Raw genomic sequence first — 15,385 nt, 5'->3', positions numbered from 1 at the left:
TTTGTGTGTCCACTCTTTCTACGTTTGCCTCATTGTCCTTGAGGAGTGAGGGCGTAGAGGTGTGTTTGATCACATCAACTACAAAAATGTCCACGAGCAGTTTATGATTCCTGTTTCCATCGTCTGCCTCACATGGCGATACAGTTACACCATCAGCAGCGACGTCACTGGGATCAAACCTGTTGAGCCAGCTCTTAGACTTTAATAAGCATCTAGGATACCATTGTCACCAATAGCACCAGTAAGTCTGAGGAACAGGAGTCAGCAGTCACTGTGTGATTCAAACACTGTGACTGTAGATGCTGGCATCTTGGATATGCCTGTGTCTTTATCTATCTGGGTCAACTTGTCCAGTCTTTAGAAAAGAAAAAAAATTATACCTGAGTTATTCTCCATCAAGAAAACAATAAGACCTTTCAGTATTAACATTTAATATGTGGTCTTTGTACTGTTCTGTGTTCTCTAGTGTTATTGTTTTACATAAGCTTGCATGGCAGGTTTTACTGACAACAAAAGTGAAACACATTCTGAACCCAGAGGTCACAGTGTGCATCACCTTAGTTTATCAGAATAACCTGTGAATCTGAGGAAATATAACATGGTTCTCTCATCCTCATTTTTTTTACATTTAAGTTTTTATTGATTTTGCAAGTTTTTTGAAAACATATAGTTAAACCTGTTTAGGAAGAGGGGGGGGGGGAACCAAGAAAACTGCTGGTGTGCATCCCTCTCCTTAAAAGTCTAAGAAAGAAAAGAGAAACGAACTTACAGTAGGTTCTGAAAGAAGAAACACAGAAACGGGCAACTAAAAATGACAGTAAAGTAACATATGGGCCGGTAGTCACAGTTAATAATCCTTCAGATTATGGTATTATGGTCGTGATTTCCTGTGTGCTTCAGATAGCTCCAAAAGTAGTCCCAAATTTTATCTTTGTCTTTTGTATCATTTTTAAGTTTATTCAGCATGGACTCATAGGAAGCAGTCTCTGCCATTACTCTGATCCAGTCTTTCAGCTCAGGATGTTCTGTTGTCTTCCAGTGCCTAAGGATAATCCTCGATGCAGTTACCAGTCCAACCATAACAACCGTAAAAATATTATTATGAATTGTTGGAATATGAGAACAGTCTCCTAACAAACACAATTCAGGAGTTAAGGGCACTTCTGATCCTGAACAACCTTTTAAAAGTGTGACGACTTCCTTCCAAAAAGGAGCTTTAAGGGAACATTCCCAAAAACAATGTAGGAAAGTCCACACCTCAATTTTGCATTTCCAACAGAGATAGTCAGGCATAAGCTTCATGCTGTGTAATCTTGTTGGAGTATGATAATATCCATCCATCCATCTTCATCCGCTTTATCCGGGGCCGGGTCGCGGGGGCAGCAGCCTAAGCAGAGAAGCCCAGACCTCCCTCTCCCCAGCCACCTCCTCCAGCTTATCCGGGGGAACACCAAGGCGTTCCCAGGCCAGTCGAGAGATATAATCTCTCCAGCGTGTCCTGGGTCTGCCCCGGGGCCTCCTCTCGGTGGGACATGCCCGGAACACCTCACCCAGGAGGCGCCCAGGAGGCATCCTTGTCAGATGCCCGAACCACCTCAGCTGGCTCCTTTCGATGTGGAGGAGCAGCGGCTCTACTCTGAGCCCCTCCCGGATGGCCGAACTTCTCACCCTATCTCTAAGGGAGAGGCCAGCCACCCTTCGGAGGAAACTCATTTCTGCCGCTTGTATCCGCTATCTCGTTCTTTCTATGCAGAATTTTATATTGTATGCATTAGCTCCTCGCCTCCTTTACATAAATCCCATTTTCTGCCAAAATTCCCATCCATTTTTTGTTTGGAATTGGTGCATTTAAATCTTTCTGCCACAAAGTTTTAATATTCGAACACCCACTTCTATTATCATTTACCAACTCATAAAAGCATTATGTTGTGTGGCGCTCCCGAGGCATATTTATAAAATTTAGAACAAGATTTCCATGTCCCCTTCTGAACTTCGACATCACACAATGTCTAATTTGCAAATATCTCCAAAGATTTTCCTTCCCTTCCAATTTGTATGTTTGGACAAGATCTATATAGGACATAAATTCCCCATCTTTAAATAAGTCACTAATAACATTTATGCCACGAGACTGCCACAATTTCTAAAACACCATTTTTTTCCCTATACAAATAGCTGGATTGTTCCAAAGAGATGAGTAAAACTGCACATAAGGTGATATTTTAAGAATTCTATATTAAGCCATACCTGGCTAGAGTGACGCAAAATTGGGTTTGTTGAAGTGCGGCTTTGAGACAGCATACATTTAGGGTCAAAATGGGTATAAATCTCAGACTCTATACTCAGCCACTCCTGTCCAGCTTGATTTTTTCCCCAGTAATTAACCAATTTAGCCACCTCAAATGAGATTGAATATAGTCTTGGATCGGGTAAACTTAAGCCTCCCTTCTCTCTAGGGCCATATAATTTACTTAGCTTGATTCTTGCCCTTTTCCCATCCCACAGAAACTGCTTAATTAAGTTTTCATTCTGTTTGAAGAAAATGGGCAGTATCACAATTGGTAACATGATTACTACGTAGTTGAATTGGGGAGCTATAATCATTTTTACAATATTTATTTTGCCCCACAATGAGATTTTTAATTTGCTCCATTTTTCTATATTTGTTTTTATTTTTAGTAGGACTGGGTCAAAATTGAGTTGGCGTAGGTCCTCCATATCTTGGCTTAGCCTAATCCCGAGATACTTCATCCCTCTAGGTACCCATCCTCAAATTAACCCTCTATTATAGACCCTCTCAGGGATGTAGGTAAGTTTTTTTTTTTTTAGCAAGAATGTAGCTATTGCTCCCTCAGTGTTAGCTGCCAGCAATGTTGCCTGAGGTAGGAAGCTTACTTTTACATGTTTTGAAAATCATTGCATTCTGCTTTTATTTACCATTCCTCTCTGTACCAAACATTGCGGGAAACAGGTTTACAATGTTAAGGAGTCAGAGCAGTAAGAGTGCATATTTGAACTCATTTAACCTCCATTACGATTGGTAGGTGATTGTAACCTTGAGCAAAGAATGTGTGGGCAAAGATCTAAAACAACTGTGAGCTGTGTTTCAGGTAATTAGGCACCTTTTTTGACTTTGTATAAGGCAGGTGCGTTTATGACTGAGAAGAAACTCTGTGGCTGATTAGATAAAGTTTGTATTCACACAATGAGAATGCTATATTGATCGCTTTACAGAGCTTTCTTTTGTTTCAACTTTTATTTAATCATTCCATAAAATATAAAAATAAAATAAAAATATGAATAATATAATCATAGTTAAAAATATAAATCTTATGTAGCAGTAACTAGGTGTGCCAGCAGGTGGCAGCAACGTCATGGAGTCTCACGTGTGATAAACAGCAGGGAGACGACGAGGAAGAGGAGACGAAGAAGAGGCGACCATGTTGATTTAAAGGAAGAAGAAACACAATAGAGGAGAAATTTATATCCAGAAAAAAAAATCAGTGATTGAAGCTTATTGTAAAGGAAATAGTTGATCGACCGCGCAGTGAGTGTTCCTTGCAGAAAAATAAAATAATAAAGGTAGGTTTGCGGAGGTTTGAGGCGTTTACTTTCTGTAAAAAAAACATCTGAGTTGCTATTAGCAGATTAGCATGTAGCTAACGTTAGCGAGTGGAGTTATTTGTGTTAAATTAGTCGGGAGGATAGCCCTATTCCATGAAGCTTTAGTGGAAACATTACAAAACAAATGAACCCAGTCAAAGTGCATTGTTATCGCATTGTTATCGTTATGAGAAATTAAAAGATCATAAAAAGTAAAAGACGAACGAACGTTTTAGCGGCTCAGTTGCTCGTTAACTTTAGCTCCGTTAGCATAACGTATTTAGTGTTTCTCCTTAGAGGCAACGTTAATGTAAGATATTAATCAATAAAAGAAGTTGAGTAAATGTTATCAAATCAACAATAATTGTTTTGGTGTGTTAAAGTTAATTAATTTCAGACTGCGTTTGGAAAACTGCGTGAAAATGAAGTTTAAGCTAATGTGAAGTCTGAACGGTGGAGGAAAAAAAACTTGGTAAAGTTGTGACGCTGTGAGCAGCTTTTGGCAATCGATTCAAACTGTGATTGTTTGATTTGTTTCAAGCTGATTTTAGCCTTCAGTAAAGGATAGACTCAATTTAAAAAAAAAAAAAATCCTGACAGTTTGGGCTGCGTTAATCTGAGGGCTGCCACCTGGCAGGTTCGCCTCTCTAACCTCGGAGTGCTGAAGCAGCGTGTCGCTTTCTGCAAATAACTGCCGCTTTTATTTATCACTGTTCAGGGCAGAAGTCGGCCAACTTTACTAACAAAAGAGCAGATTCTCAACAACTTTAACTAAAGGGGGAGGGGTCTGCAAGAAGCCAAAAACGCAGTTTGAGCTTTTTAATAAAAGTGGCACAGCCTGTTGAGTATGGTGTTTTAATACGGAAATATTCAATGTTTCTATATACTGAATATTCATTAGTTAGTTACTCTGTAGGTATTCTGTAATTAATCTATATGCTTATAAACGAACTACTACTAACTGTTCACTTCTTAAAAATATAGCACTATTATTTCACTATGTTGCATTTAGCATCAATATTTAATATAAAATCATGTAAGAATGCTGCCAGTTTAAAGAAAGAATTAATAAATATTAGACAACAGTAGATTCCTAAGAAAAGTCCGCTTTGATGATGATTTTTTTTTTTTTTCCCTGTGCATTTTTGCATCTGCAGCATGTCACTACTCTTCTTTTACCCACATTTGCAAATATCTATACAGGGATCGAGGTGACCGTGTTTATTTACTGAGGCCAGCAGTGGGCTTTTGGAGTTTAACCGTTGTCAAATATGTGAGAATGACAGGCAGGCTGGGTTTGTGTGTGGCCCACTGTGGCTGCTGCTCCATTACTCCAAAGCCAACTGACTGTGCGTGTAACATTTCTTCAGAGACATCCTTAACAGAACAGATTAGACTTAAGAGTTAGATCTATGCCATAGGTACATCATAACCACAGACCCCACTGAAACCCTGCGACGTGACTACATGTCACATTAGTGTATTTTGTGATGCATATTGGGATTGGCTTGTTTATTTCTTGTGTTTGCCCCATCTTATTACCTGCTACTTTTTAACTGCAGTTTTTGAATACATGTTTGAAGGGAGAATAATCATACAAACCACTGCTACACAACCACAAGGTAATTAACACGATGCACAAGTATGAATACTAGCAACAGAGGTGACCATTTGGCTAGATTTCATTGAAAGATCTACAAAGATTCAGTACAGCAGCAGTAAATCAATTCTAATTGTTTCTTACTGTAGGATGTTGGAGATAACTGCCCCGGTACATATCTGCAATTCAGTAAGTTGAAATGAGAAGCTGCAGATCTCAATTTTTGGAGGGAATTCTGATATAGATGATCAGGCATGTCTTTGACACTCAGGAGTTTTAATCTCCTGCTAAATGTGATGGTGTGAATCCTTTTAATTTCCCTTTTGTTTAGTTAGAGGTAGTTTTCAGTTGAAACAGTAGTGGTTTATTGGTGGCATTATGAAAAGTTAAAACAGGATCTGGAACATCCCCACCTACGCTGTCATCTCTGCTGTCACAGATAGTGAGCGCTGAAAATAAATTTATTTGCCAACAAAATGGAACAAAAAGTATTTGTTAGTGTTTGAGTCTGCTCTGAAACGGGGCAGCTGTAAAGCTATGGAGCCCACTGTGAGTCCTACCTATTTTTATGCAAAGAAATCAAATTACAAGTAACCTGATAAGAAGTTAAACATGGCAGCCTGATGGCTTTAAATGCAAACATCCCAAAAATGCCAAACTGATTATTTATGAGATCTTACTTCTTTTTCTCATTTTGTAATCATAAACTGCCATTACCTATTTTGGGTTTTGATGTCATCTTCGGTGCAACTGATGATCAAGGAAGTAAATAGGTAAACTACTTATAACTGGGACTTAAAGTCAGCTGTTCATGGTCATTTAAAAATTTAAAATCTCGTGCACTGATTTCTTTTAGGTGAGGAGTCTGAGTTGTTGGCTTTGACTCTGAGGAGGCAGCGGGCGATCAGGCCACAACTCACACTTCAGACTGAGCTGAAGACCTGTGGTGTCGAAGGAGAGAAGGTCAAACACCTGGAGGAGAAAGGAAACTCACACTCCCCCACACACACACTGAAGACTCAACAAGGGTGGAAAGCTTTTTGGGCTTTGGACTCAGTTACCCCTTGTGTGATTTTTGATTTCAGGATCCATTTTTTTGGAGTGACTTATACCCACACAGTGGAAATAAACAGAAAGCATTACGGACTATAATTTTGGGGAAATACTTGTACAAAGTTGGGCATTTTTTTTTCTTTTTTTGTCAAGAACAGGGATATTGAGCAACTCTAATGGACTCAAACGTGGAAATAAGAAATACTGTTCAATTTACAAAGAGAAGTTTAAGTATTGAAGTAAGATTATATTGAAGATCCCCAAGTTCAGATTGCCTTAGTTGTTCTGTTTCAGGACTTGAACCGCTTTGATACTTGTTCACATATAATTTTTCTATATTGTGGACAAGTATATTCATGCATATGAATGCAAATTTCTCTTCATTTTGAAGAGCTCTTGTGTAAAAAGTTTTTCTTTTTCTTTTTTTGGTTGTTGTTTTGTGTACGTCAGTCACTCTGTTGTTGAAGGGGACCGAACTGCACGTACGTGTGTATATGTAAATACTACGAATCCACTTCTGTCGTCAGCTTTGGACTTAAAACAAAAAAAGAGAGAGAATATCATTTGTTAATGCTTTATTAAACTTTTTTACATCTGAAGAGAATTTTTAAAAATTAAACCTAAGACGCAAAAATCTAATACTTCAAAGGACAGAAAAAAAGAAGACAAAAACAGGGAAAATGGCAACCGCCAGAACAGAAAATGTGGGCCCGGTCGTCATGGGACTGAATAAGCAGAACGGGCAGCTCAGAGGGCAGACCAAACCAGCTGCAGTCCAGCCAGCACCAACAACTCAAGTAAAGACTTTGGGTGCTCCCCAGAAAGCAGGAGGAGCCTCTCAGGACGGAGGTGGTATTAAGTTTGGAGATGACTGGAAAAAGAGCCTACAGCTCCCTCCCAAAGACAACAGGGTCAAAACCTCAGTGAGTTAAAATTTGATTTCAGTTTCTTATCATGCTTTCGCTTCGGGCTTCAGTTTTCTCCTGATGTCCTAACCATTTCTGTGACCACTGCAGGATGTGACGTCCACAAAGGGGAATGAGTTTGAAGATTATTGTCTCAAAAGAGAACTCCTGATGGGCATCTTTGAGATGGGTTGGGAGAAACCTTCCCCTATTCAGGTATGCTCAATATTTATCATTTATCTTCTTTCCAAATAGACTCCATTGATTAACTTTCCAATTTTATGTTGACACAAAACCCAACACATGTAACCATTCTGCTGGGCTTTTCTGTATTAGACAAACACATTTGTCTGTATTCTGTTATGTTTTTTGGGGAAAAAATCATTTGACAGTATGTACGCCAATATCAGTTGATTTGTGCGTCAGCATTTGAACTTTTTAAAAAAATAGGTGTTTTCATCCTTTGTTTCTTTTGTACTCTCTTTAAAACTCAGCAAAAATTAAAAGTAAACATCATCTGCAGCATGGTTGATGTGGTTCACTTTTCAGATCAGGATTATTTATCATTATAAAGTAAATCAGATTTATTAAACTTTACAAATCTTGTCTTTTTAATCGAATAGATTTCCTTAAACTTTAAATATAATTCAAATGAAAAAAAAAATATCAATGTGGATGAAGGGGAAAAACAACTGGGTTACTTGTACGGTCATACAGTTTTATACATTTTATTTTGTTTGTTTGATTTGAGAGATGCTTACACATGCTGACACAATTCGGTTTGTTTTTTGTTTTTGTGGTCTACCTTAAAAGCACAAATGCCATGGTTTAAACATGCAAGACAAAGGCACACATTTCATTTGTGTGTATAGTCCATAAAATAAAAAAAGCAAGTATGTTTATGTAATGAGACAGACGGTTTGCCTGTTGGTTCCTTGCAGGAGGAGAGCATTCCCATCGCCCTGTCTGGACGGGACATTCTGGCCCGAGCCAAGAATGGAACAGGGAAAAGTGGAGCCTATCTCATCCCACTGCTGGAAAGGATAGACCTGAAAAAGGACCACATACAGGGTGAGGCACTGCCTTTGGTTTTATAGTTGGACTCCAACTGTAAGCTTTACTGGCTACAGTTCTAACTACCTTTTTCTTTAAGGTGTTTTTAACTTGTTTCCTATGCTTCGATTTTAGCTGACATGGCATTTCCTTCAGTTTGTCTAGGAAACAAAGCATGTGCTATAGAAAGAGAAGCTAATGCATCGTCATTGTCTCGTCAGCCTTGTTTGTTCCTTTGCTTTGTCCTTGCCTTCAAAGCAGATTTCACACATGCACTGCAGCCAGATCTTTTCTAGGACTGAGCCAACAGGGATGCATCTCAGCCTGCCATTAACCTTTAAGTTCTCAAGTGCAAAGTCTCTGTGATGTTTGAAGGCACAGCTAATATAGCAAGTGGCCATCTTTGTGCTGCCTACTGCACTTTTATCCAGACAGCTAAACCGAACCCAGCAAAGAGTGGACTGTCTCCTGCTGTGTGCTCACTAGCAGAAAAGACAACTGTAAAACTAAAAAGCCAGATTAATTTAATGCGTGAAAACAGCTTGTGAAATCATGTACCATCTATCATGTTTGTAATCTCTACTACTTTTTTTTTTTAATTTTATTTTCCAGCCGTTGTCATGGTGCCCACTCGTGAGCTGGCACTACAGATGAGCCAGATCTGCATCCAGCTCAGCAAACACCTGGGAGGAGTCAAAGTCATGGCCACCACCGGGGGCACCAACCTGAGAGATGACATCATGCGTCTGGATGAGACTGGTAAAGATTCATATCAACCAGCTTTGTGGTACTTTTATCCATGAGAGGTTATGCAGGTTGTCGTGTGACAAACATTACAGTTAACGCAGACTGAATTCAGTGTGTTATCTGTTGTTAAATATTGTCACAGAATGCCCTGTAGAAAGGAAATTTTGATGATAATCATAGTTCTGTTTTCACAACAGTGCATGTGGTCATCGCCACGCCTGGCAGGATCCTGGACTTGATAAAGAAGGGAGTGGCAAAGGTGGATAAAGTCCAGATGATGGTGATGGATGAGGTAAATATGAGTAAAGTCATTTCAGAAACTAGTTGTTGTTTTATGTATTGTGTAGTTTTGTATCGGGTAAGAAAAGAGGCTTACTTCGTGGTTATTATTATTCCGTTTCTCTTCAGGCGGATAAGCTGCTGTCTCAGGATTTTGTGGTGCTCATTGAAGATATTATTAGTTTCCTGGCCAAGAACAGACAGATCCTGCTCTACTCTGCAACCTTCCCCATCAGTGTGCAGAAGTTCATGGTGAGTAGACGGCTAATTACTGCGCTGCTTGTCCAACCTGCTGGCTCTGAGCCACTTGGCTTCACTTAGCTCACACTGCAGACCGAGCTGCACTCCTGTCGCGCCCAAATCTGTTTCTTTCTTTGTTGTAGACATTTCCGGGGTTGATTCAGCTAAAGCAAATTTAGTTTCCAGTCACAGGATACGATTGCTTTGACTGTTTGTAAAAGTCTTTTTTTGAAATTCTGAGTATCTAAGCAGGTACTACTTGTGTGGTGGTTTCAGTGACAATGCATCCAAAAAGAAATTTCTCCATAAAGAAGAAGAGCAGAAAATGATCATGACAGAAATGTCTTATAAGCTTTTACAGTTCTGAAAACACATTTTTAAAAGCACTGTGTAAACTGTTATCTCTCTCTTTGCTGTAGGCCAAGCACCTTCAGAAGCCCTATGAGATAAACCTGATGGAGGAGCTGACTCTGAAGGGCATTACTCAGTACTATGCCTACGTCACAGAGAGGCAGAAAGTTCACTGCCTCAACACACTCTTCTCCAGGGTAACTGACTCTCTGTTAACTGTGGTTACTTTGTGAACCAGCAGCCTTGTGTCCACAAGTATACTTCTTTCAGAGTGATAAGTTAACCAGTGTTAATCCAGTGTTTCCTGCTTAAACTTTACTCCCTTTACCTTTAATTTTTTTCTTTTTTATTCCTTTCTTTAAAAGGTTTTTATCAAATAAGGAAACACAGGCTTGTTGCTTTTACTGTCCACAGATGAAAAAGCCCTTAAAGGCTCATTCTGAGCTATGAATAACTTCTTTTTTTTTTTTTGTCTCGTCTCTATCATAGCTTCAAATCAACCAGTCAATCATCTTCTGTAACTCCACTCAGAGAGTGGAGCTCTTGGCCAAGAAGATCACTCAGCTGGGCTACTCCTGCTTCTACATCCACGCTAAAATGATGCAGGTGAGAACAATGTTTTTACGCTAACAGAACATTAGTGGGCTCTCAAATTAATGACAGGCGCGAAATAAAAGAATATGCCTGGTCGTAATCCTTTATCTATATAAATATTAGTGTTAGATTCTTTTAAAACCTTTAAGATTACTTTGACCACAGTATTAAAATACCTGAATATTTCAATGAGGAATACATTTTCTTCAGGCTGAAGAAAAGCAAATCCTGATGTTGGATACTTAATGAATTGCGATCATTTGTTTTCTCCAGGAATACAGAAACCGTGTGTTCCACGACTTCAGAAATGGACTGTGCAGAAATCTGGTGTGCACTGGTGAGTTTTAACTGGATAATCTACTCATGCATCACAAAAGCCTCAGAGTTAATCCAGGATATGTTGTAGCACTGCGGTAATCTTCTGTTGCCTTCCAATAGATCTGTTCACCAGAGGAATTGACATTCAGGCGGTAAACGTGGTTATCAACTTCGACTTCCCGAAGAACGCCGAGACTTACCTCCATCGTATTGGAAGATCAGGTATGTGTTGTTTTGTTTGTAAATGTAAATTGTTAAAGCTTACCTGCTTTTTTTTGTTTTGTTTTTTTGTTTCCTTAATGTAATTCTTTTCCAGGATGCTTCAAAGTCTATAACTGGCTTGTATTTAGCTAGAAATCACATAAATAGAAACTGAACCCCTGATGCACAACGAGAGGGGAAAAAAAGGTTTCTTTTCTTCTGTCACAGTTAAAACTATCAGAGGTCTAAATATCCTGTCTTAACCCTAAAGCCACAGTTACAGTTGGTCACTGGTTTATTTGTAGTCTTCTGCTAAGCAGAAAAATAAGTCACTACTTCACCACTGAAAGAGATGAAGCAAAAGACCAGATTTTCTGCAGAACAACTTATTGGTGTAGAAACTGGCCCAGGTTACAATTCAGCATCAGTTTATAATATCGGCCATCCCAAGGTACTTTATCGTAAGATGCAGGCAGTAGAACAAAAACCCTGTCAATGAGACGATCCTTCTGGGAGCAACCTGGTAACTGTGGGGAAGAAGAACTCCCTTTTTAAGAGGAAGAGTCCTCCAACAGAATCAGATTTTGCTGACTGATGCAACATGTTGGGTTGTGAGGGAGGAAAAAGGAGATCATAGCTTTACAAAAACTGGCCTTACTGCCTGTAAGGATGACAGTGCTGAGCATAAACTGGTATTCGCTGTAACCGTTGCCCTGTTTTTACAGAGTAAATGTCCCTCAGTTTATGGCAGTTTGATAAATGTTGTTGTCATAGCCTTTGCAATCAGGCTTTAACGCTTTAATCTGTGACTCAACTGCCTTCAAAAAGTACTGTTTGTAATTTAACGTCCATTCTGAACTTGTGAAAGCCGCCTCTGAAAAATATGGTCTGTGTTATGATACTATTTTAAAAACTAAACTGAAACTAGTGAATTCACTCTGCAAACTAACTGAAATGAAAGTAAACAAAAACCAAAAATTCCACATGAAATGAAACAGGAAAAAGCAAACTAGTTAGAAAGCACAAAACTAAAGCTTTACTACAGGCTTTGACTTTTTTTTTTTTTGGATCGGTCGCAATCTGCATCTGTGACGTCTCACCATGTGACACAAGTTGCCAAATTCATGGGTTTTTTTTCTTTTTTTTCATGTTTGGCACATTCACAGCGCTTCAGACTGTGACTGATATGTCATGAATTTGATGTTCTGATGTGCCTTGGGAACAGTTTCTCTACTGTATTATTTTATTTTATTATTTTTTTCCCCCACAATATTAATGACATACTTTGTTTTCAGTTTGAACTGGACATTTTATATTAACCACATTCTCATGTTTCTCAGGGCGGTTTGGTCACCTGGGCTTGGCCATCAACCTGATCACATCGGAGGATCGCTTCAACCTGAAGGCCATTGAAGACCAGCTGGTGACCGACATTAAGCCCATTCCCAGCAGCATCGACAAGAGCCTCTATGTGGCCGAGTACCACTCAACTAGCGGGGATTGTGACGTGGAGGAGGTCGAGGAGAAGCGCCAACAGGACAGCACCTAAAACAGGTGCGATGCCAGGAAAAAGTGAGGTTGTCTGAAATCATTCACTGCTGCCTATCCCGGGAGTTCTGTGTAGTGAGCTTCACAGCTATGATTAAAATTAAAGTCAGGGTGATATTTGGTCAATATTTACCATGTTTTTAAATGTGAACAAGTTCATTTTAAATGCTTTCCTTACCTTTTAGATATATAGTTTAGCATGAGCTAAATTAAACGGCAAGTAACTTTGGGCATGTAGAGAGGGGCAAAGCAAACTGCTGTAAGCGGTGAACTAGATTTCTAACATGGAAAAAAAATCGAGGTTTATATAAAAAATAACGTCAAAGATTGATAGATTTGTGAAAGATTTAGATCAGCAAAATGAAATGCTGTCAGAGACTACTCGCGCCTTTGTCTCTAACCGTTATCTCTTTGCTGGCACACAATTAGGTTTATTAATCAAGGCTGGCTTAAAAAATAGTTTGCTCAGCGAATGATGGTGTTCTGTGGAGGGCAGTGCACATCAGCTGTACACTACTTTTCCTGAGGCATTGTGGGATGCAGTAAATGCTGTAGGTAGGACACACAAGCCCAGGATTGGCTCACAAAACAGTTAATAAATCTTTTCTGCTCTTAACCACCTCTGCAAATGACACAAAGTTATGCTGATGCAGCATGTTAAAAATTCGGCCTAAAATCTCTCCCAAAAATCATAAAAGCTGTAGCTTTGTCAGAATGGACTAATCTGTTTGCACAAAAGGATGTTTAAAAAAAAATTAAACACTTAATGCTGAAATCATGGAGCGAGGATCAGCTGATCCTTGGAAGAGTTTGCAGCAACTTGCCTTACCAGCTCTGTGTCCTGTTTCTGTTTTGTTTTCTTGGAGTTTTTAGCAACGTGTGGCCTTTGACTTGCTTTATCAAAGTCATTCTTGTCCCTATGAGGAAAAATGCCATGTAGGGTATAATCTTACTCAGTCTAAAAGAATGCCGGACTCACTATACAGTCCACTCAAGCGAGTAGTGAATGATTTCAGATGCAGTGTGGCTCCTTGTGTTGGTAACTTGACCAACGATGTGCTCCTAATCCATGTTTTGTCCTCTTCCTCAGGACGCTGAGACACACCGGGCTTTTGCACAGACATCAGCGCTTGCACGCAGGCTTCAGGCAACTCTTCATTTTCACATTCGTCACTTGTTTTCAGAGCCTGTGGAAAGGATGTCTTTAAAAAAGAAAAAAAAAAATCAAACAAAAAAAAGAAACAAAAGGCTGTTTTTATTTTGGAGCATTTCCTTAGCTTTTCCTCAACAAGAGCTGCCTCATTATTTTATACATTTAAAGGTTTAAAGTGTGTTTTGCACCAAGCTGGCATTGCGAGCAAGCTTAACGTTTCCTACAATTGGAGAAATGAGCTGTTTTGAACCCGTCGCCTTTGGAGACAGTTTTCACTTCCAGCAGCAAAGTTGGTCTATTTTGGGGGGGTTTTGTTGTTTTTTTTTGGGTTTTTTTTGTTTTTCTTAAAGTGGTGCACTTACACCAGCCATCACTCTGTCCACTCACACTGCTGTGGTCACTTAAGTGCCTTACTTGACTCCCGTGTGCACTCATCCATTCATAGCCTGCTGCCGACTGTCACGCAGCAGAGTACGAGCACAAAGACGAATCAATAGTAACCCGAGTTTATTGAAACTTTATTCATTATGCAAAGGAAAAAGGACAACACACACTGCTCTCCCGCTGAGAGTTGTGCAGAAACACGGCTCAAAACCATCCTGAATGTGAACGTTTGTTTTTAATGTGAACGTTGCAATAAAAAAATAAAAAAAATAAGGGCAGCTTTATTTAAATACTACGTGACTGTTTTTCCCTTCCACCATGAATAAAACATGAGCAGAGCTAATGTGAGAAGACGGCCCCTGTACTGATTCGTAGACTATGTTGGCCTGCAGATACACACAAGCAGCATGGGAGATGAATAGCAGCTTCATTAAATTAAAGCTGCTGTTCTTTTACAGTTAAGAAAAATATATATATATATTGGCTGGTAAATAGTGTAAATCTATTGGTCGCTGTAGCTGCTGGATGAAAATGTTTTCTTTTCCTGTAAAGGATGATGCATTCAAGACTCATTCAAAACAGCTGATAAATGAGCTTCAGCAATGTCCACGATTGGTGCAAAACAACACTTTTAACTTTTTCTTTCCCCACACAGCTTCTGTTTTTTGTTTTTTGGGGGGTTTTTTAATCGAGGTAACACACGGTGGAAATATGTTTTTAAACCCTCATGACAAAATTAACGTTGGTGAATGTATTCGTTGCCAATAATAGCTGTGCAGCCCAGTGGTTTAATGCCAAGCTCTTCACGTTGCTGCTGCAGTAGAGGCTCCGCTTCAGGCTTTGCTTTAATGAAATATAAACTGGATGTGAGCTGGTTTCATGGACCGCTTAAGGATGAAACCTCCTCAGTCTTTAAGAGACCACGTATAAAGTCAATTGGAAACAACTAATTCTGTTTTTTTTCTCGTGCAGCAACGATTTTTTTTTTTTTTTTTTTTTTTCTCTCCACGGCGCACACATTTTTAAAAAAAAATGTGACATTTTTTGTGAGGGGTAGATTTCTTTTAAGCAAACTTGTAGCATCTTTGAACAGGCAGCTGGTGTTTTCTTTTTTTTTTTTTTTTTTTTTTTTTTTTTTCTCCCGCCTCCTCACAGATCATCACTAATTATTAAAAAAGGAGAAATTTTGCTTTTTAACATTTATTTTTGTTGCTTAAAGCAGTTTGGGGGGGTGGGGACGGGGTGAGGCTTTAGCACTGGGTAACCTTTGGAGTTTTTGGGGTGAGTTTTGCAGAAGCCAAGTGTTTTATCAGATGCTCACCGAGCATCTTGAATTATCTCTCTGGGACTTAAAGC

At 39.3% G+C, this 15,385-nt stretch overlaps 1 protein-coding gene across 2 annotated transcripts; it reads left to right on the top strand.

Annotated features, from left to right (window-relative positions):
* Positions 1-3,367: 3,367 nt before the first annotated feature.
* LOC116318891 (probable ATP-dependent RNA helicase ddx6) lies at positions 3,368-15,175 on the top strand. 2 transcript variants are annotated; one of them, XM_031738051.2, is made up of 13 exons: positions 3,368-3,582; positions 6,060-7,179; positions 7,273-7,377; positions 8,103-8,232; positions 8,827-8,973; positions 9,159-9,253; positions 9,370-9,492; positions 9,900-10,028; positions 10,321-10,437; positions 10,699-10,762; positions 10,864-10,965; positions 12,285-12,498; positions 13,583-15,175. In XM_031738051.2, the coding sequence occupies exons 2-12, from the start codon at positions 6,937-6,939 to the stop codon at positions 12,491-12,493; spliced, it is 1,464 nt and encodes a 487-aa protein (XP_031593911.1). In that variant the 5' UTR covers positions 3,368-3,582; positions 6,060-6,936; the 3' UTR covers positions 12,494-12,498; positions 13,583-15,175. The 2 variants fall into 2 exon arrangements, with proteins under 2 accessions (XP_031593911.1, XP_039461929.1); XM_039605995.1 differs by lacking the exon at positions 3,368-3,582 and adding an exon at positions 5,445-5,976.
* The last annotated feature ends 210 nt before the right edge of the window (positions 15,176-15,385 follow it).

The sequence above is a fragment of the Oreochromis aureus genome, linkage group 22 (assembly GCF_013358895.1).
Source record: "Oreochromis aureus strain Israel breed Guangdong linkage group 22, ZZ_aureus, whole genome shotgun sequence".
Classification (NCBI taxonomy): domain Eukaryota; kingdom Metazoa; phylum Chordata; class Actinopteri; order Cichliformes; family Cichlidae; genus Oreochromis; species Oreochromis aureus.
This window is presented reverse-complemented; position numbering and strand designations above follow the sequence as displayed.